General features: G+C 35.3%; 4 protein-coding genes across 5 annotated transcripts in view; 2 read left to right on the top strand and 2 right to left on the bottom strand.

Moving 5' to 3' along the window:
- Window positions 1-1,601, bottom strand: part of LOC117105588 (protein D3-like) — a 14,670-nt gene extending 13,069 nt beyond the window's left edge. Inside the window, exons 1-2 of one of the 2 annotated variants that reach the window (XM_033246769.1) lie at window positions 1,473-1,601; window positions 328-393 (exon numbers count right to left, since the gene is read on the bottom strand). The gene's annotated coding sequence lies outside the window, so the exon portion shown is untranslated. Of the gene's footprint in view, window positions 1-218; window positions 394-1,472 lie in introns of both variants that reach the window. The other variant, XM_033246771.1, reaches the window with a different exon arrangement.
- Window positions 1,602-1,673: 72 nt separating this feature from the next.
- LOC117105586 (UPF0489 protein C5orf22 homolog) lies at window positions 1,674-8,834 on the top strand. Its single transcript, XM_033246767.1, has 7 exons — window positions 1,674-1,832; window positions 2,136-2,281; window positions 3,259-3,408; window positions 4,273-4,852; window positions 5,241-5,413; window positions 6,988-7,206; window positions 8,089-8,834. The coding sequence occupies exons 1-7, from the start codon at window positions 1,689-1,691 to the stop codon at window positions 8,222-8,224; spliced, it is 1,548 nt and encodes a 515-aa protein (XP_033102658.1). The 5' UTR covers window positions 1,674-1,688; the 3' UTR covers window positions 8,225-8,834.
- On the bottom strand, window positions 8,738-16,336 carry LOC117105585 (nucleolar protein 9-like). Its single transcript, XM_033246766.1, has 11 exons — window positions 16,147-16,336; window positions 14,233-14,649; window positions 13,849-13,956; window positions 13,505-13,658; window positions 12,861-13,053; window positions 12,195-12,309; window positions 11,810-11,931; window positions 10,976-11,209; window positions 10,412-10,688; window positions 9,516-9,589; window positions 8,738-8,994 (listed from the first exon to the last, which is right to left on the bottom strand). Exons 1-11 carry the CDS (start codon window positions 16,280-16,282, stop codon window positions 8,863-8,865), a joined length of 1,962 nt encoding a protein of 653 aa, XP_033102657.1. The 5' UTR covers window positions 16,283-16,336; the 3' UTR covers window positions 8,738-8,862.
- A 3,291-nt stretch (window positions 16,337-19,627) lies between these two features.
- Window positions 19,628-21,008, top strand: part of LOC117105587 (putative ammonium transporter 1) — an 8,433-nt gene continuing 7,052 nt past the window's right edge. Inside the window, exons 1-2 of the mRNA XM_033246768.1 lie at window positions 19,628-19,804; window positions 20,303-20,392. Coding sequence (XP_033102659.1) covers window positions 19,693-19,804; window positions 20,303-20,392 — 202 coding nt within the window. The 5' untranslated portion in view covers window positions 19,628-19,692. The remainder of the gene's footprint in view (window positions 19,805-20,302; window positions 20,393-21,008) is intronic.

The following is a 21,008-nucleotide window of genomic DNA, read 5'->3' on the forward strand; positions in this document are numbered from 1 at the left end:
GGCTATCATTTTTTTCTTTCTTTTTTTTCCTCCCAAAGGGGGGGGGGCGGGGCTGGGCTGGGCCCACTAAATCCGCCCCTAAGGCGTAACTGACTTCCTGGAACATCTTTAACATAATATAGTCCGTTCCGATTTACAATTTCACTTCAACAAAACGTTGTTTATATCTGACGCAACCACGTGCTTATAATAACCATAATGAGTAAGTTACTACTTGCCTGTTTAATACTGAATGTAGGCGTAAACAAATAGTGTTGTATATGGACACACTCTAGCATTTTGATGAATCCTTAAACCATATTGTTTAATAAAGATGTTTTAACTTACATTTTGTCTGAAATCAGAAATCGGAAATCAGAATGTGGATGATTCCAGCCGCAGATTGCTTTTCTTCTGTTTGAAATTAAGAATACTGTATTTATGAGGGTAGGTTTACACTACCAGTAACAAAAGTGATACTATATACGTAACAGTGACATGAATAGGTCGGTATACAATTATTTATTTATGATTAAATTCACCATAATTGTTTGTTTTTATAATACATAGGTCTAAACAAGTACGAAAAACACCAGTAATAACATAGAAAATAATAATAATAATAATATGTAAGCCTTGTATAGCGCATAATACAATAAATGCCTCTTTGAGCTGTACAGGAACAAAAAAGAAAAATAACCATGAAATATTCTAATGCTGGAAATCAAAGAAAGTAGATGGCAAGTCAGTCAAATCATTTTCACTCAGTTCTCTAACACTTTGAAAACCTATAATGATAATAATAATAATAATAATAATAAGATTTATTAAGCGCACATCTCCACATCTCCATGATGTGACCTTTGAATGAAGCTCCACCCCAAATCACAAAATAATACATCAAAATTTAAATCTTAGGAAAAGATATTGGAATATGTAATATGAAATTCCTCCGACTGGGGTATAGCTTTCCCCTCACCCCCACTGGAGCGCTAAAGTACTGGGCGAGGTCATGTGTCAAGCTGCCTGTTCGATCAAATAGTGCAAAAAACCGGGTTCTTGGCTTGAATATGTCCATTTTTGTGTAAATGATAAGTTTTCCAATTCCAACAGCTGTCCCCTTCTATTCAGACCTTTGAATTAAGCCCCACCCCCACATGCCCATGCTTTGACACTAATTCAGCTTTGCTTAGTTGAAAAATACAACGTTTTTATTAGAATTGGAATCGGCCAAACATATTGAGGTAATATTATTATTAGATAAAAAAGAAATAAGAAAATCATGCATGGGATGCACCAAAGTTACCAGACACAGAAGAGGTCACAGCAAGCAATATGTAACCATGGAAAAAGACTGACCTATACTATGTCCATGAATTAACCTACAAGCATACATCTACACCCATCACTGAGTCATTCTTCCCCAGATAGAAGCCATCGCATGGATGGAATGTTTTACCACAGTCACTCGTAAACAAATCTTCGATAATCACCTTTAAAAATATTATCCAAAAGCACTGAAAATCCAAAAAAAAAACCTTATTAAGGAATCCACTATCTCCACTTCCAGTTTAGTACCTGGCGGACGGTTTGGGAGTTTTGTTTTATCTACAATGTACAAGGTACAAAAGGTACACGAACTTTTCAAACATTCCTCCCACGACGCTGCCACGACGTTCACAAGAACGCCACCTATTCACCTATTGGGCATGGATCAAAGGGATTTCCCCTTTAGCAGATTTTTGCAGTTCAGTCCGCTGCGTGAAGATTTTGCTGTTCAGTTGATAATTGGTTTCAAAATGCTAAAAAGCTACAAGTGCTTACCCGTATATGTTGTAGAAAATCACCAAGAGGTAATTCGTGTTTTGAAACTTCTAGGCAACACCAATCTCCACGTAGGTCCTATCCAAAAAAAATTAGACTGGCCTAGCTAGGTAGGCTAGGGGGCTAGGCCTAGCCGTGTCATTACATTATAGGCCTAGCCTACTACAGGACGGGTTCGTTTGTCATGTGGGAGGCCTAGACCTGTATTCAGTGAAGGATGAGACTTGGCCGATTGCAAATAGTGCCTCGTTGATTTAGGGGCCTCACGTTAAGTCTCTATTGTTTTTTTTAAATATTTTTTATTGTTTTTTTTAAATATTTTTTTATTGCAGGCTTTACAACATATTTACCGTGCAATGGGATCTCGGCATCTGCCTTTGGATGGGGTCGTGATGGTTCATCTGGATGCACATCCTGATCTTATGATATCTACCGATATGAAAGCAAACGTTGTTTGCAACAAGCAAGCTTTGTTTGAGTAACTACACACACACTTTTCTTTAAAAACTGTGTGATATATAAGCATGGATATCAGAGACAGATGGAGGGTGCAAGTGTTAGTGAAGTGGCACGCCTGGGGGGGGGGATTCAACTGTTTGTTGAGTATACTGTTTTGCTTAGCAAATTTATATTGTGGCAGCAAACTTTTTGGTGAGGGAAGGGTATGCCTGCATGCCTTCAGATTCACTGCCCCTGTAATTCCATCAGTTTTAATTACACAATGCTACTCTCTGAAAACTGATCTCATTGTGATACTCACAATCAATCAATCACAATCACAAATCAATTTATTCAATCCAACAACAAAATATATGATCATAATGTTACAAAAAAGTATAAAAGAAAATTGAAATTGTAGGATTTGGGAGACTCTCGTTAAGACCAGAGGTCGCAAGCATGAGAGCCACCCAATAAATTAAATAATTAATGAAAATTGGAAAAGAAAACAGAAAAATTATATACATTTATATACATCTTTTTCATTTTATGTTCAAAAAAGTGATGTAAAGCTTTTCTCTTAGATTTATAAAAAGCATAATCTAATTTTCCCTTAACTTCCCTTAATGAACAACTTAATCAAAATAGAATTTTTCTTTGTTTAATTATATAGGCCTATACCTGTCTCTTATACACATCTAGATGTGTATAAGAGACAGCATCTACACCCATCATTCAGTCATTCTCTAGATGTGTATAAGAGACAGCACCTATATACACATACACACACACATACATACACATATAAAAAACCATATGGAGTCTCAGAGAATAGAACCCGTCATCTGTCGCCAGCATCTCGGTGTCATACCATTTAGACCATGAGGCCCTACAATATTATTACAGGACGTAAGACCACGAGTCTTTTTTCTCTCCTATACAACTACAGGTCTCCCTCCAATGAAAGACCCCTCCAAATAAAGGACTCATGTCCATCTACTGTTTATCATCTTGCAGGAACTTGAGTATAGAGAATTGGATAATGCCTGCCATGTATTCTGGACACCTACATCATGTTGTATGGGTAAAGCCACCATGGGCCAATCAGCTAGAACTTGGCCAAACAACTTTCCATATAGGAACACATTCTGAATCACAGAAAATAAGGTGACCTAACAATCAATTAAACTGTATACTGTATTTGACATAACCAAAAAGAATATATGATATAATACAGATTTCTAGATGTATGTTTTTGTAAGTATTTGGGAATGCACTGACCATGCAATACAACAATATTTGAGGTAGGGAAAAACATCATCCATATGATTATTAATCCTCATTAACTGTGTTGGTGTAAAAAGGAAACCACATTGATAGCTCATAGACCAAAGTATAGCCACCTTCATGCAGGCATTACAAATATAGGTAAAAACTTATTAGACCATACAGTAGTATATAGCAATGGAAGCGTTTTAGGCTCAGACTCTCAACCTCGTGATCGGGAGTTTTCAACACTCTCGCCGAGCAAGTTGCTTGTGTCCTTTGGCGAGATGCTTTTTCTGCGTTACCCAGGAGTACCTATATAGCAATGGTATATCTATATAGACCAATAAATATATCATGAATATAATAGAGCAGTTAAACATTAAAACTGTCATAGATCAATTATAGCAATCCGCCCTGATGCACCAATAAATTGTTCAAATATGTGCATATTCATTTAATTATAATTATCATTGTTATCACTCATGTATTCATGAGCATAATCATTGTCATTGTAGAAGCATTCTCGTCGCGGTCCTGGATAACGCTAATGATACCACCACCCCCACACACAAAATTAAGTCAACTTCTACTTGTATCATTATTTTCATCATGCCACTAATGAGTACAAAGATTGTGCTAGAAGCTGTCCAGATCTGGCTGAAACTAAGTACTGTATCTAGCAAGGTTTTGGACACAATAAGACAAAGAAGTTTGCCTCATCATCATTATAATAAGATTTGATTTTTTTTCATATTTATATAGGGTTACTTGGCCAGATTCATATTTCCTAAGTGATGTGTTATTTGCAACAAGAGATGAACTTCAGAATGCAAAGAAAGTGAAAGTCAGTGTTGTCGACTTGGAAACACCTCTGCTGAAGAGAGCAACATTTCAGGAACTTGAAGAGCTTTCCAAAGAACTGAACAGAAAACGATTAAATTATGGTGACAGGAATAAAACAAAGGAGTCTGTCACTGCCAAGAGTCAGAATGAACATGATCAGTACAAAAAAAACCTCATGAAACCATCTGTGACTGATGATCAGGGCAACCATATTGATTGCAAAACCAAGGAGTCAACATCTGAAGACATCATAGAAAAGAAAGCTGGGAGTGCCACCCACAAGAATGATTCCGGTGAAGAGGAAATTATTTCTAATCATTCAAAGTTGATTTCTTCTGAGAGTCAATTCGAGCAAACACTCGGCAGTCCTCATACAGATTCTGTCGAATACATGTTTGAAATCATTTCTAAAGCTATAGAGGCCAGTAAAGCATATATTCTTGATATTGACTTGGATTTCTTCTCAACGAAAAACCCATTTAGGGAGTTGTACACAGAGGTAGGATACTATTCAACAGTTTCAAAATATTCAATTCCTGAATAAATGTTAAAATAAAACTGTAGAAAGTAGCGTAAAATTTTAATTTCATTTTTATCATATTTTATCATGTAAAACAAATGACTTCACTGGGTACCTTCAGTAATATTTTGACTTTATTTTTACCCTTAAGGATAGGCCTATATTTGTTCTTTATTTTTATCCTTATACTTTTTCATGTGTTTTTGTATCAGTAGGAGGCTATCGATCGATGAACTCCGTGTCGGTGCTAGCTTCCCATCTGCCTTAAATGTTTTATAAATACGTTTTTTTTATGCAATTGCTATTTTTTGTAAGGCATATGAAAATAAAAAAAGATTTTAATGTCTTACAATTTAATTTATTATAGGAACAGTATGATGTACTTAAGAGTCTGTACGACTTTGTAGGACCAGAAGATGATTCAATAAGTGCAATACATAAGTGCCAAGAAGTTAGGACACTACAGTTGATGGAATTAGAGATGGCTCTCAAGTCATGTCTACAAGTCATTCCACTCACTGATGAAGTCAAGCAATTTAAGTATGTTGTATTCCATAGTGTAAAACCCCAAATTGAAGCCCTGGGCTTCTTTTTTTTTTTGTGAACTTTGGATGGGCTTCTTTTTGAGGCCACTTTGGCAAAATAAAGAGGTGGGGGGAGCTTCTTTTCTAAATAAATGCTGTAAGTTTTGGAAATTAGTACTATAAAACAATAAATGCGCCACTTTAACATCAATCTGTATCACAGAGTGTATTAACCAGCATTGAATCACCTAAACTACTGTATAAACAAAGCATGTTATTAATTTATTTTTTTTGTTTTAATTTATTTTGTTTATTATTTGAAATTCATGTATTGTGTATGTACTGTACTATCTCGGAAAAGAAGCCATGCTATCTTGAAAAATAAGGGCATGGGCTTCTTTTTGAGGCTAATTTTGCTTCTTCTCGAGATTAAGCCCATTGGCTTAATTTGAGGTTTTATGGTATTTTAATGTACGGTATTAATAAATATTTTAATTCATTCACTTGGCCGCTCCCCAAATTAAGTCTCCTCCTAAGACCCTTTGTCCAAACCCACATACATGAATATGATTCCATGTGATTATTTTTTTGCAATGTAGATCTATCAGAATAATCTGATGAATAAACGATAATAATTATATATATAATACACGTATATACATACCACTTTGCATCTGGTTTGGAATGGGAGAGCATTGGGTGGACTATTCCCCTGGGGGGGATTATTCATCTAGTAATAAAAATACAGAAAGACGCCCATAAAACCATAATGTAGAGTTTGTTCTGACAACAAAAGTTTTCATCCTGGCTTGGGCTTGGGCCCTATGGAGATTTTGTTCTTACCCCGAAAATTGTTCATCTTGGTCCAGGCTCCCCAGTAGACCTGGGCCCCGGGGAAGCGACCCCCCTGACCCGTCTCTCGACACCACTGGTGGTGGATGGGTGGTTTGGATACTTGTCTACCATGCTGATGACCTGGTTACATTCCCTGTGTCTGATGAAAATCCGTTACGAACGGATAAAATCGCCACTACAGTACGTATATTTAATGGTTTACTTGCAAGAATTTTTTCCATGTTCATTCCCTGTGAGGATGTCTCTCAACTGTAATTGAGAACCTGGTTCTTATTCTTTAGTGCCAATAAAATATACAGCTGGATGGGAGGACATGGTCACTAACAGGTGCGGATTTAGGGGGGGGGGCCGGCCCGGCCCCCCCTTTTGGGAGGTAAAAAAAAGAAAAAAAGAAGAAAAAAAGAGAGAAAAAGAAAAAAATGATAGCCCAGAATGCCTCAAATGTTATGTTCAGGCGTCTAGAACACAAAAATTTCGTGGGGGCATGCCCCGGACCCCCTACGACAGTGTTGTCTCAATCGGCCCAACTTTCGGCCCCCCCCTTTTGGACATTTCTGGATCCGCCCCTGACTAAGTACAGTAAACTTATTTACTACCATATAACATTGTGTCAGAGAACCACTCCCATCCAGTAATTATTATTATTTGATGCAAAAGTAAATATGGGACTATCTTTACCTTTTTTCATTAATATTTCATAATGAATAAGAGTAACATATTATTTCTATTGTGTAGATGTTATCAAGAAGTAAGCAACCTTCTTATCAATATACAAAAAACAAGTCCCGAGCCTTTGGATTGGGAATTGATACACGCTGCAGGCATGTCATGTGATAACACTGACCCAGAGCTCCCTCACCATGTTAGCACTGTGGAGGAAATAAATAGTTTGTTGGCTGCTGCAGAATCATTGTTTACCAGGTTACCAAGGCCAACCTTAATCACAATGTCCAGGTGATTTTTACATTATACACGATTCACACGATGAAATTTTACATGGGAATGGATGCTGGTGAACAATTTAGCAAATTGTTCCCTCCTGCATCTATACGAGATTAGCATGCACCTATGCATTTGCATGCTCTCAGGTAGATTTTACCGAGTCAGACTATTGCATTTATTCTTTCTAAATACCAGTGGCATGTCTTGGGTAATTTGACCATGGAGAAAGTTACGCAGATTTTTTGCACTGGACTTTTTTGGTCAAAAATTTACCAGGTACATTGTTAGTTTCACCAAAATTAATCCAATGTGAACACAACTTAAGAAATGAAAATAAAAGATAAAAATGCTGACTGACTGCTCCTGATTTTCAAATATTCAAATATAGTATCACTATGCTTAGGCATGAATCTTGTTATACCTTGTTTCGTAAACTTATTCTTTTATAGATCATCAGACGAGGGCGGAAAAAAATAAAAATAAAATTTGGTTTTCTTATTCAGCAAATAGTTTTGCCAAAAAACATCCAGACAGAGGAGAAAATAAAAATAAAATTTTATTGATGAATGTACAGTGTAGTAATGGGATGGTTAAATGCTTTAAATTTATATAATTAGGAAGAAATATACATACCTTATTTTTGGAGATTGCAAGGCAGCGGTTTGCATAATAAAACTAAAAAAAACTTCATTTTTTTTTAAATTTCCAATTTTTCATGGCGGTGGGTTCGCTAATTGGCCAAAAATAAAATTTGAAATCATCATTATTGGCTGGCAGCCTAAACAGAAATAAAAAGTCTTGCAGTGAGTGGGCAACATAATTTAATTTTTTGCCTTAACCTGTGCATGTTTTAATTTTTGTCATTAACTAAAGTTTGCTTTGATGTTGTTGCAGGTCAAGCTACGATGACTATTGCCCACCTGAGCAAGTCGACATGATTCAGCAGAAAACGCTGAAAATGCTTCAGACCGTGTTTGGGCAGATAGATGTCCATCTAGATTATGAAAATTACAATGATGACGAGAGTTAGCGACTCAATCGTAAAATGTAGAATATCTCCTTATAGTCACCCACAGTGAACCATCGCGCTAAATTATTGCCGAGGTACCACAAAATGAACCAGCCATTTGTAGGGAAATATTACTAAAGTGTGTGTGGTTGTAAATGTGATTATTTTGCCAATTGAATAACACATTCTGATTGGTCTGTTGTTATGTTTCACATTAATATACATAGGTCCATTAACAACCATTCCCATCTGAGATACATTAGTTTGTAGTGATTAAATGAGTGCAACACTAGCACCCTACATTTTTTTTAATGGTAGACCACCTTATAATATAGTCTCTGCACCTCAAAAACACCCCATGGAGATAATGGAATTTCCCACCCAAGGTAGACATTTTTCCTGCAAACACTTAAATATATGAATTTAGTTTATAAAAGGGTAAGTTGGGAAAATACACTTTGCATTCAAGTTACAGTACTTAAAAAATATTTTGATGAGTGGTTTGCAGTAGAAAACATAATTGGACAATAGAAATCTTTGAAGAAATATTTTATTATCAAATCAATTTTACTTCATTTCTCTTTGTAGAGTATTAATTGAAATAACATAATACATGGATTACTTAGTAACAGTATGTTTCAATAGTGTGTCTCTTCAAGTTATTTTTTCTTTTTCTTCTTTTTGGGTTCAGGAACCTCTTCTTCTTGAATCACTGCATGTTTAGATTTCTTTTTCTTTGAAATCTCATCAAATATCTGTCCAATTTGATCATCAGCTGTAGTAGTTTCCATCTGTAGAAGACAACCAGAAATACAAACAATTAGAATTTTAAAGTAACTTTTTTGAATCATGCATTCTCTAGATCCCTTTATTTTCCAGTAATTATCCTTTTTAATGAATTGTAATATAATATGGTAACTAGACAGTTGTTTAGTGTATCAACAGGCTCAAAGTGGTTTCACAATATTTAAACAAAAGGTGGTCATTTGGATCATCTATTTCTTTTACCAGGCTATTATTGTTAGTGTTGGCTTGGTCATGAATCCTACAGCCCCTTGATTAGAAGCAACCCTTCCCCATCAAACTTGCTAGACCTCCCCCCAAAAATATCTACAGTCAAACCAGGCATCACAAATGCTTTATGGTTCATACTTCTCTGTTCTCTTAAAGTTTACCTGCACCTTCTGTGGAATTAGAACTATATTTATGTAGGCATGCCAATTTTGAGCTAGCCCTATGTTTTTTTTTTCCAATTAAATGCAAATTCAATATATAATTCAATTAGTTTATTTAAAACAACTGACAGACTTACTCCCTCTTTTGATTGTGTAGCTTCATCATTAGAATCCTGAAGCTCTTCTGTCTTCTTGACCTCTTTGTCTTTTCCTACAAAACAAAATAATGTGACTTTAGAAATGAAGTACTGAACTACCAATTAATCAGTGGTGGATTTGAAAGGGGAGTAGGAAAGCCAGCCCTAGGCCCCCTAAATTTTTCAAAATTATAAAAAAATAGGGAGAAAAGAAAATTGTATCTAAATTTAAATCCGAGATTACCATTTCCGGCCATCTAGAGTTGCCATAATCATAAATTTTCTTCTCTATGCCCACTATCCGTGAAAATCCATTCCCGGCCCTGTGTTCCCTCTATTTCAATTTCCTGGATCTGCCACAGTAAATTATACTATAGTAAAATTTAGTATAATTATTACAATATACAGTACTTGAGAGATTAATAAAGATAAAAAAAAACTAGATAAATTATAAAATTCTATTAGATATTTGGAATTGGTAATACAATAATTTAATTGTTTTATACTTCTATAGCTCTAAACTGCAAGTACACTTTTAAATTGTAAAATTTTATTAATTTGGAATTGGTAAGAAAATAATTTAATTGTTTCATACTGTAACTCTAAGCTGCAAGTACACTTTTAGCCTGTTTTCCACAAGGCGAATTTATTCGTGCGAATCAAAGGCGTTGGTTCGGTTCCTGATTGGTTGCACACTTTTTTCTCTTCACAAAAAATAGAAACAGTTTGAACTACCAATTTCGCTGAAGCGAAAAACTACAATATAAATGTGAAGGTGCATGAACCGACGCTTTGATATTCACAATAAACTTCATTCAATTATTTTCTATTTCATACGGTATATATTTTAAAAGCATGCAGTCGACGTATTGAAGGAATTATTTTGTAATGTTTACCCTTTATTGAAGGAGTTTCCGTTATAAGTTCCTCTAACATCCTTTGCTTCCGAATGTTCCCATTTTGTAGTTCTTTCCACTCATTCTTCTTTTTCTTAAATAGCTCAATGGCAAGATTCCTGTAAATGAATCGTCCAAACCGATCTGATTGCAGAATACGATCTTTTGGCGCCAGTTCTTCAATGATATTGAATCGGATTTTTAAGTTTGCTATCTTCCAGATGGTGTCAATTGTCCGACTGCCATTTTTATCACAACTTAGTTTCACAAAATTCCCCTGAAATAAATAGAACCAATTAAACAAATTCTAAATATGGCTCAAAGAATTTATGCTCGCAGTTTCTTTAAAGATACAGTCTGCAATGCTGTAAGGAACTTGAAATATACAATTCAATATTTGAATATCCTTTTTTGTATATTAAAAAATATTATTAAGCTGTTTCATTGGAGGTTAATAAAATGTATTAGAAGCCCAAGAACCTGGCAATTCAGGGATGTGAAAGGCTTAATAATGAATGTCCAACAATATGTGAAAAATACCTATAATTTATCAATTATACTTGCTTTGAGCTTTTCAACGAAACGTTCCCTTTTCTTTTCACCGACAGCTTTAGACTGTAAAAAGGCATCAACAATATGGCTGCCACATGAGTCACATGCCATAGAAATCAGGTCATCAGGTGTCATTGCTAAGAAGCTGCCTATGATGGTTTTGCAATGCTTAAATTTTAGCATTTTCTGGATCAGTAGTGAACCTTGAATGTTGAATGATATTGAGGCTGGCTTCTGATTCCCATCCTCAATAAGAGATAAAAATAATTTAATTTAATTTACATAAAAAGAGTAAATGTATAATCCTGGTTAAAATTAAATTGAATTAGGCCCCTGAGGACCTGCAGCATCTACAGTGGAGCGCTTTACCACAGTCACTACACAAAGAGACAATCTCATATTCTTTTTGAAAAGTGTACTTTCATGTAAGTTCCATTTTGTGTTCATGTGCTAATCTGTACATGGGCCCAACATATTAACATACCATCCAAAGGACAAAGTTAAATGGAGCAAAGATCTTTATACATAGACACATGCAAGAATAGCATTGGCAGGTTTTGGGCTTGGTATGATATATATCTAATAATACATTAAATTTAAGTTTTAAAAAAATATGAGGACAACCTTACAGAAGGCTGGCTAGAAAGTGCAAGTTAGAAGTGGTAGAATTTGAAGAAGAAAAAAACTAAACCAATATAAAAAAGCAAAGTAAATTGAGAAACTGGAAGATGTCAATATCAAAATAACTTTCCTGAATCTAATGTTATAGATGACAAATTTTCTTTCTAATAATCATCTAATTAGATCTAGTTAGATCTAATACTGTTGTTGAGTGTTATATCTTACCTCACCATTGCCATAGTAAATATCATGAGTTTTTAACGAGGAGAAAAGTGGGACACAACTAATCTGCTTTGATCTGGGGTCAAAGCAATGAAATGCCATTAGTAATGCTTCTATGAATTGTTCTGCGAAGAAAGAAATTTTTGACCCATTTAGTAAAGGAGCGAGCCATTATTAAAGGCGAGACATTATTTTAAGGGGTAAGCGGTTGTAGAGGTGTCAACGTTTCCATCACCTATGTATTTTGTGACTGGGAAGTTCATTAATTAAAAAATAAAATAGAAATTTTTTTTTATTAATTACGGAATCTGAGGCACCTAGTTGTCTCAGATACAATCAACAAAAACAAGTATCATTATCCATTATCAAATTATTAAAGGTATCATACTCTGTTTACTGCTTAGCCTGAAACAAGCATCTGCAAGGTGCTGTAAAACTTGCACATGATTTACAGCCAAGAGGTCTTCAAAGTGGCCATGCATCTCATCAAAAACTACCACCAACTATAAAAAAAAAAAACAAACATAAAGACATAACAATGAACATATTCAGGTTTATTTATTCAAATTCAAATCACAAAAAGGAGGACAGGTACAAAACTACTAGTAACTAGAACACAATGGGTGAGATGCAAGTGAAATTGTATCTTTGAAGTACAAGATACACTGTAATTTCATCCAACACAGAATTTCCCAAATATGCACACAGTGATTCTGCAGTCTGTGTTAGGCTATATAGATCTTATCTAGCATGGGCCTAATAACACACTTCAATCTAGGACTTCAGGCCTCACATAAAAGGCCTTGGGAGGCTTGGATAGCACAGTTCTAGCAGTTAGATGTTTAATTTCAATGAGCCTTACCTAGTACACTTTGCAAAATTCCATTCAAGCTTTTGAAGTTAGTGGGTGGGGTTATAACCAGATGGAGTGTTGTGTATAAACATTACTCAAAAGTTAGGGGATGGGTATATAAACCTGAGATGGGCTTATATACTGAGGAACCAAATTCATCAATAAAAATTAATACTTATTAAATACTTTTTAAATGTTTACCTGTTCTTCTGTGTTGACTTTCTGTAGGACTGTTTGTACAACATGGTTGGCAATTGGATGAAGGGCTATGGGTATCAGATGCCCACTGAAATGCACTTTAAAGAGCTTACAAAAGGCTTTCTCAGATGAAACCTGAATCAGAACTTCCAGGAGGTGGCTTCCAATTGTGTCCACCATCAGAAGAGGAAGTTTACTAGAGAAACAAATATTAATAATTAATAAATAATAACATATGTATATTAAAATATTGTCTGTCTAAGCATGCATTTGAAGGGTTGGGTCAGAGGCTGAACAATTTAATATAACTGACAATGTACCACTGAGCCCTCTACTGGCAATAAACAACAAATCTAGTAATAATAATCTACATTGGATGCAAACAGTGTGTACAAAGTATATTTTTTCTGGTTTATAATTAGTATTTTTTTTATATAGTGTAAATGAATAAGATCATGATATTAACGATGAAGATAGTGGTAAAAAATGGTGACAATGTATAAAAATGGTGGATTTATATAAAGTAGATTATATTAACACTGGAAGGAAATGAAATCAAATATAATTTTTATTACTTTACTTCAATAATCTATCAACTTTGATGCACTACATGCAAAAGATGAAAAAACAAATCTGCTGTACAGTACCTGTCTTGTGTAGATGACTCTGGTTTCTGTAGTACTGCACTACACCTCTTGAGAATAAGCTTACAGAGTTTCTGGCACCTTCCATCATCCTTAGACTTCAATACTAGCAGTAATGCTTCCAGTACTGTGCTGGCAATTGGATTTAGAAGTAATTCTAATGAAAAGAAGGCAAACTTATGATCAGGATTTGGTTTTCTTCCGTACATTAATATACACTGTTGGATTCTTCATATCATTATCATTATCCTCTTAAAAGGCAAAACCAAAACATACAAATAATTTTTTAATATCTTTTTAATTTATTGATTTGCTATTAATATTAAAATATGTAAATATATATCTACCTGATAGATTTGGTAGTTCCTTGATTCTGGTAATGAATGAATTTAATAGTTCCATAAATTCTTCTGGTAATTCTTGTTGATCTTCTTTTATAACTGTTGTAAGTTTTCCTACAGTTAAGTTTTGACAGTTATTCAATTATAAACTACTGTATGTTACTTAATCTAAAATATGCATGTTTACAGTATGTCCCAATTATGTTAAAACAAATTAAATATTATACATACACATTCAAGTGGAATGTCAAGTTGCCAAATATTTGAGGGTAACATTTAACACTTCAAAAAAAAAATAAATAAATAAATAAAAAAATAAATAAAAATTATAATTGGAATAAAGTATATTTGTCCCTTTCTATGATTTCCTGTACAACTTACGACGCATACCTTTCTGTTGTGACCGGGACAGTCTACTTCGTGCAACTTCTTCTAACACTTTTGTGCCACTTAAAACCTCAAAGATAGTTTTCAAAACGTGACTAGCATATGTATCGATAATGACATCTTCAATGAATTCAAGAAAGGTTTTTGATATTTGTACGATCAGTTTTGATAATGATGGACTGTTTTGACCTGATTGAATGAAGAGGCCGGCTTTGCTGAGTGATGCCTGTACAACGTGACACGCAAATCTATCATGTACAGCTGTTTCAATGTCTTTTGTTATTCCTCGGATGAAATCTTCAACTTGGGTTGGATCAGCATATTGCAGCAAGTCTTCGAGAATGTGACTGGCTGTTTGGTTCCGGGCAATCTCCAATTCATGTTCTTTCAACTCATTAAATACATTTCTCAGGAATACACCTTAGAATAAAGCAAACTAAATAATAAAATAAACTTCTTTCACAAGCATTGTACTTCTTTTCCTCTAAAAACCCACCAATTTACCAGTTTACAACACAGTCTAAACTTTACATGAGTACCATAGCGGATTCAATACCGGGGCGTAGCCTGGGGTGGAATGTGGGCTCAAATACGACACTTGATCTGCTGGTATGCAGCTTAGACTGAATATCTTCTCTAGTATAATGGATGGAATCCATAATACTGGACAAGATAGTTGGCCTACCTTGTACTTCGTCGTTGTTCTTATTTCTGAAAGAAAGTCCCCTAGATAGCCACATTTAACACTGTACAGAGGGAGTGATTTCCAGGATGTTGTGTACATTATTGAAGCAGAAGCAGAGACTGTGCCACATACAGTCTCCATTCTGTGGTGGATTGCACTTGATGGATGATCGAACAATGTGTTTCACACTTACTAACTTATGGTTGCAATGATCCTACATACCCTAGGCCTGTTGGATATAAGTGCAACTGATAGACAGGGCAATCATAATTAAATTTAATATTTTTGCTTGCTCCAAACCATTAAATGTACTGGTGTTGCTTCGCTATAAAAGTGTAAAGATAACATTTGGTCCTCAAGTCATTTGATCAAGATAATTTTCATGGTCGAAGGCACAAAAATATTTTTTCCAGGCCTGCTGATAGCGCCAAGGAGTGATAGCCTAACAGTAAGCCTGGCTTTGGCATAGGCATTTATTTCTGCCTAGTAGTAGGGCCAGTACAATTACTCTAGAGGCCCTCGTGACTACAGAAAGTCACTTGCTTAAAATGCTCAGGTCCCCGGAGCGCCAGGGGGCCTCGCACCCCTCGCTCCACCACTAGACCCCAGCACTGCAGAGCCCCATCAGTCCCCGCCTCCACAGTCATGCATTTCAAAGTGCTGCAAAGTAAAGCTGGCCTTGATGATTACAAGTGTGTCTTGTTAGTAAAGACTTAAGCCTAAGAATCAAGAGATTTACCCTTATAATACATTGAATAGCTAAACTTAAGTTTCAAGCAAGGATTACACCCCCTGGACCCCATGCCATGTAATGAGGACACCACTCCCGAACCACTCCCCCACCCACAGGTAAAATTCTTCCATTTTTTACTAGCAAAATGTTAAATGTATGAAATTACAATTACAACTTACAAAAAAACTATAGTCATCATAGATAGATAGGCCCGGGCCCTAGCTAGGCCTAGTTAAAATCAATCTCATCATTCGTTTGGAATAAATTCGCCCTTGTTATATTTGCTGATAATGACTACAGGCTACATAGGTTAGGCCTGTGGCCTAGGACTAAGCTGCCTAGAGGAGTACCCATCCATGGCCTAGCTAGGCTAACTAGCCAGGGCCAGGCCAGCCAATGGCATAGCTTATTTCTATGATCCTATGCCTAGTCTCTTAGACTTAGGGCCTAGGACAGGTCTAGCCTATAGCCTTCTTTCGGAAACTAGGAAATAACTCACTTTTTTCATCTTCTTCTTCGAAACCTTGTTTTAGGGTATCCGAAACTCTTCTATAATACCCAATTGTGGACTCATCTAGTCTTCCAACCCTACCATCAGGTTTTCCCTCATGTTTATTGCTTTTCTTTCCCTTCATCTTGCTACACACTGTGATTAATGGGCGCAGACATTTTGATTGATTTTCGACTGTTTGAGGGCGTACTATTCAATTTATTTTAGCTATTAAAAATTAATATTGTTTCTAAAATATATACATAACAGTACTACCTACAATGTTATCGTTATTCTCATTCCCTTCATTATCATCATCATCATCATCATCATCATCATCATCATCATCATCATCATCATCATCATCTTCTTCTATTAGTAGTCTTTAAGTTTTGCAATTGAGGCATTTAGGTTTATCAAAGAATATTTAATTCTATCTACCGTATTATACAGTCTTGAGTAGAGTAGGACCTACAGAAGAGAAGACGACCACGAGTTTACGAAGACATTTTTAGACAATTTTTTGTGTGTCGGGCGTCCAAGACAACTCCCTGTTTTAGCATCGGAACATACATTTTGGGGCTCTTTATGGTTTTGATACTGCATCTAGCTGGCGAAAAACGAAGCCAAATGTACGGCTAATCTTCCAAATAATACCTTTTTTTTGGGGCTTTTTAATGTTCATCAAAATCTTATTTACCCGCATTTAAAATTGATTCCATTGATATTTAGAGTTGTGTGTGCTTCGCGTATTTAGACGACCCCTAGTTTTTCGATAGTCATTTGCTACCGTACTTTAAGCCTCGTCTCGAGAATATCGGATCCCCTTATGCAATGTAATGGTAAATTGAATAAAATCTTTGCGGTATCAAGACTTTTCGAATAAATTGAGTCGAATTGTCGGTATTTTCAACACCGTCAGTTCTTTCCACTGTTACTGTTTAGCCCGGCATTTTCCTCGGAAGACAAATGTAGGTAAAATGGCCCCGGAAAAATGGCCCCGGTAAAAATAGCCCCAGTAAAAATGGCCCCAATTGACAAGTAGGTAAAAATGGCCCCAATGAAAAAAACCATTAATAGAAATGATATTTTTTTTTAATCCTCAAATATTTAAATATAGCTGTAAAAAGCAAGAATTGAATCAATAACAAATACAGTTATACACAACAGATGCAAATAATGTACTGAGAGATTATCGGAAAACAATGGCCATTGAATAACATTTTTTGATAGTAGAAATAAGTTTTAAAACGTTATTCCACTAACAAAGTAGAGGAATGACATACACACAGTACCTCAACTACCAAAATATGCAACTCATAGATAACCACAAAATTCACTTACGTTAAGTATCAAATGAAATAACTATACATGTTATAAACAGTGCAAATAAACAGTAGTTAAAGCATGTGGATCAATTGTGTGTATGAATTACAAGTTCATGTGTGGGAAAAGGGAGAGGCTTACTTTCTCACAAACTTAGCAATAAATTTGTTTTGCTTAGAGTTACTTCAAAGAAGTATTTATTAATCAAATATTGTTTTTAAAGTAAACTGAATAATTAGGAATAGGCCTACATTCATTTAAGCAACTAAATTTAAGTGCATAAAACTATACTAAATAATTTAAACTGAGATACTATATATACATTTTTTTTAAACACTGTTTTAATACAGAATTTTATTATTGGGGCCATTTTTACCTACCTGTCATTTGGGCCATTTTTACCAGGGCCATTTTTACCGGGGCCATTTTTTCCGGGGCCATTTTTTCCTGGGCCATTTTTCCCGGGGCCATTCTTTACCGTACACCTCGGAAGACACATGGCCGTCAGACGGGGATCCGTTGACAGAATCACTACTGTGTTCACTTGAGATCAAAATCTCTATTATCATTCCAGAGTATCGTCTACCTATTATGGACTAGACCTATTGTACACCACGTACATTTTATATTGACATGAATAAAAGAATAAAACAGTATGGCTAAACTATAGCCACCAAACAAACAACGGATTTGGTGTCTCTCACGTCTTTATTAAAAGGAACAACCATTCGTTCAGATTCTCGGATCTAGCATCCAGCCAAATGTCACTTAGTTTCATTTCATTCTCAAGAATCTACCATTATCATTCCAGAACTTACAACTATTATGGACTAGACCTGTTGTACACCACGTAGGCCTACATTTTATATTGACATATTGACATGAATAAAAGAATAAAACAGTGTGACTAAGCTATAGCCACCAAACAAACAACGGATTTGGTGTCTCTCACGTCTTTATTAAAAGGAACAATGCCATTCGTTCAGAGTCTCGAATCTAGTCACACAGCCAGCCAAATGTCACTTAGTTTCATTTCATTCTCAATGAGTATGTCTTATTTTACGAACGTAGGTCTACTAAATTACTTGCAAAAAAAATTGGTAAGAATTCATAATGTTTTGATATGATGGATTATTTTGGGCAGATAAGTATATTTTTTAAAAGCAAATGGTGAACAAATAGGGCCTATGTAATATTTATAATAATACATATTTATTTTAATACATATTTTTTATATTTTAATATTTATAATAATATTTATTAATATTTAATTATATTTATTAATATTTATAATAATACGTTTTTTTTTATCACATAATTTTTTTTTATTTTTAAAGTAATACATATATTTTGAAGTAACAAGTATAATGATTAATTTATTGATAAATATAAATTAAGAGATCACTGCATGACAGAGGTTGATTCTTATGAATATTGATATATTGGTGTACTGTTATTATTATTGTTTATTGTTTAGGCCTATTATTGTTACCTATTTGTTTATATATAATGTGTGCAGTTTGTGGCGAAAAAGTCCACCCCTCCCCCTCCCCCACCCATGTCGGTCGTTCGACGCCACAACGAGGCCTATCTAAATAACCTTATTTTTTGATTGCCAATTGTGGTCTAAAAGCACTATTTTGGGCCATACTAAGCCATAACAACTCTCTACTTTCGGACCCACTGTCAGCAACTTAAATTCTGGAACAACCACTAAATGTGTGTGTGCGTGTGGGTGGAATCTGTCCGTGGTGAATGTCACCTTCAACAAGAAATTGTACTTTAGCTAATCGCTGTCTTTAGCTAATCGCTAATTCTGAATGGCATCACGCATTCAGTGCGTGTCTTGATTGGCTGAGACGAGACCGTTAATAACAGCCAATGGTTAGCATTAACAAAGTTGATCCGAACAATAAGTATTCAAATTGAACAACATTCTTTGACTATACCATTCAATAAAAGTTAAATTTCCATTTTTTCTAATAATTAGATAATTATAATAAAATTTCAGTCTTTTCTACGAAAGTAACAATAACAATAATTACCACAGTATAGCACTTAAAGCAAAATGCTTGCTTATAATTTTCAGTTCGGTGTCTGGTCATTGTTGGTATACCCCCTAAGCTAAAATGAAGTAACCACTAGACCAAAGAATATCAGAAGACTGGGCCATTCTTACTTCTTCCTCGTCGAGAGACGACCTGTTTTGAATACCGTTTGATTTACGAGATGACAATGAACGGCACAGACGGGAATTTGCAAAGCCTCGAGGATGCACTTTCTGCGTTACAAACCAATTCAGATTTGTTCTTCAAGATTATGATGGCCTGCATGATATTTTGTAAGTTTCACATGACTTTGTTTACATTCGTTGAAAATAATACTATGAGATTAAAATCCCACCAGGCTACGCGGCTTTGGATAAATCAAGTAGGCCTCCTATTCCTTTTTCGTAATTTTTAAAACAATAAGCCTGATTGAGTAATTAAGTTTATACCGGATAGGCCTACAATTTACTTAATTTTTAATAGGAAAAGTAAAGAGACCGTTTACAGACAATATAGATTAAAATATCATATATTTCGGCCACTCCAGTCGTGTAGCGAGGTAGTCATGGACCACTCCCATACGCAATCCCAGCACAATAACGCTTCGAGTTACGTAATCGCAAGTATATGCCTCTTTTGACGGTACAGTAATTGTTATTTTATAATAGAATTAAAAAATATATATATATTATCAGACATTGACTCGTTATTTGTTTTGTGAAGTTTTTATAACGTATAACGTAAGGTCTGACAATATGTCTAACCCAAGAATGTTTATACTTATCCCAAAGTTATGCAATGTGGATTTGCTTTCTTGGAAGCTGGGTCGGTGAGAAGCAAAAATACTACCAATATTTTGATCAAGAACTTTTTAGATGTTTGTAAGTATTGCGTCTCTTTGATATTCAGTGTGTTCTCAGAGCTCACTCATGACGTAGTTAACTTTGAAAACGCACACAAATATAAACATTTAACAATGCTGTAAGTGGTCATTCATTTTAGTTCAAAATGTCCAGTGATTCTCCGTTTTATTTTCCAAAATGACAAATTCAATAAGCACGATACAGCATATCTGTAAAAGAAATGTGTTATTGTGTTGCACACCAGAAGGTGGCAGCGCCCAGTACATCAATCTTATGTGACGCACTGTTAACCGTTAGCTGCCGTGCGTCCATGCGAGAAAATCCCAATCCGGATACCAACAATTATGATGATCGAATCACTGGCCAATAAGAAACTGGAAATTGTAAACGTGTACGTGTGATTGGTTGATGATAGAAACGCCCTCAACTTGCTAACCGATAGCGCTTGCTATTGCTAACCGTTAGCGTATCCGGATACCGCTAACGGTTAGCGCTAACCGATCGGGCGTTCTCACGCAGGTGCTAACGGTTAGCGCTAACGGTTAGCTCCCGATCCGGATACTGGGGCTCTCGTGTGAACCAGGCTAGCATATTGTTGGTATCCGGATCGGGATTTTCTCGCATGGACGCACGG

This window comes from Anneissia japonica, unplaced genomic scaffold, assembly GCF_011630105.1.
Source record: "Anneissia japonica isolate Jap-2015-1 unplaced genomic scaffold, ASM1163010v1 scaffold287598_len761594_cov195, whole genome shotgun sequence".
In the NCBI taxonomy this organism is placed as follows: domain Eukaryota; kingdom Metazoa; phylum Echinodermata; class Crinoidea; order Comatulida; family Comatulidae; genus Anneissia; species Anneissia japonica.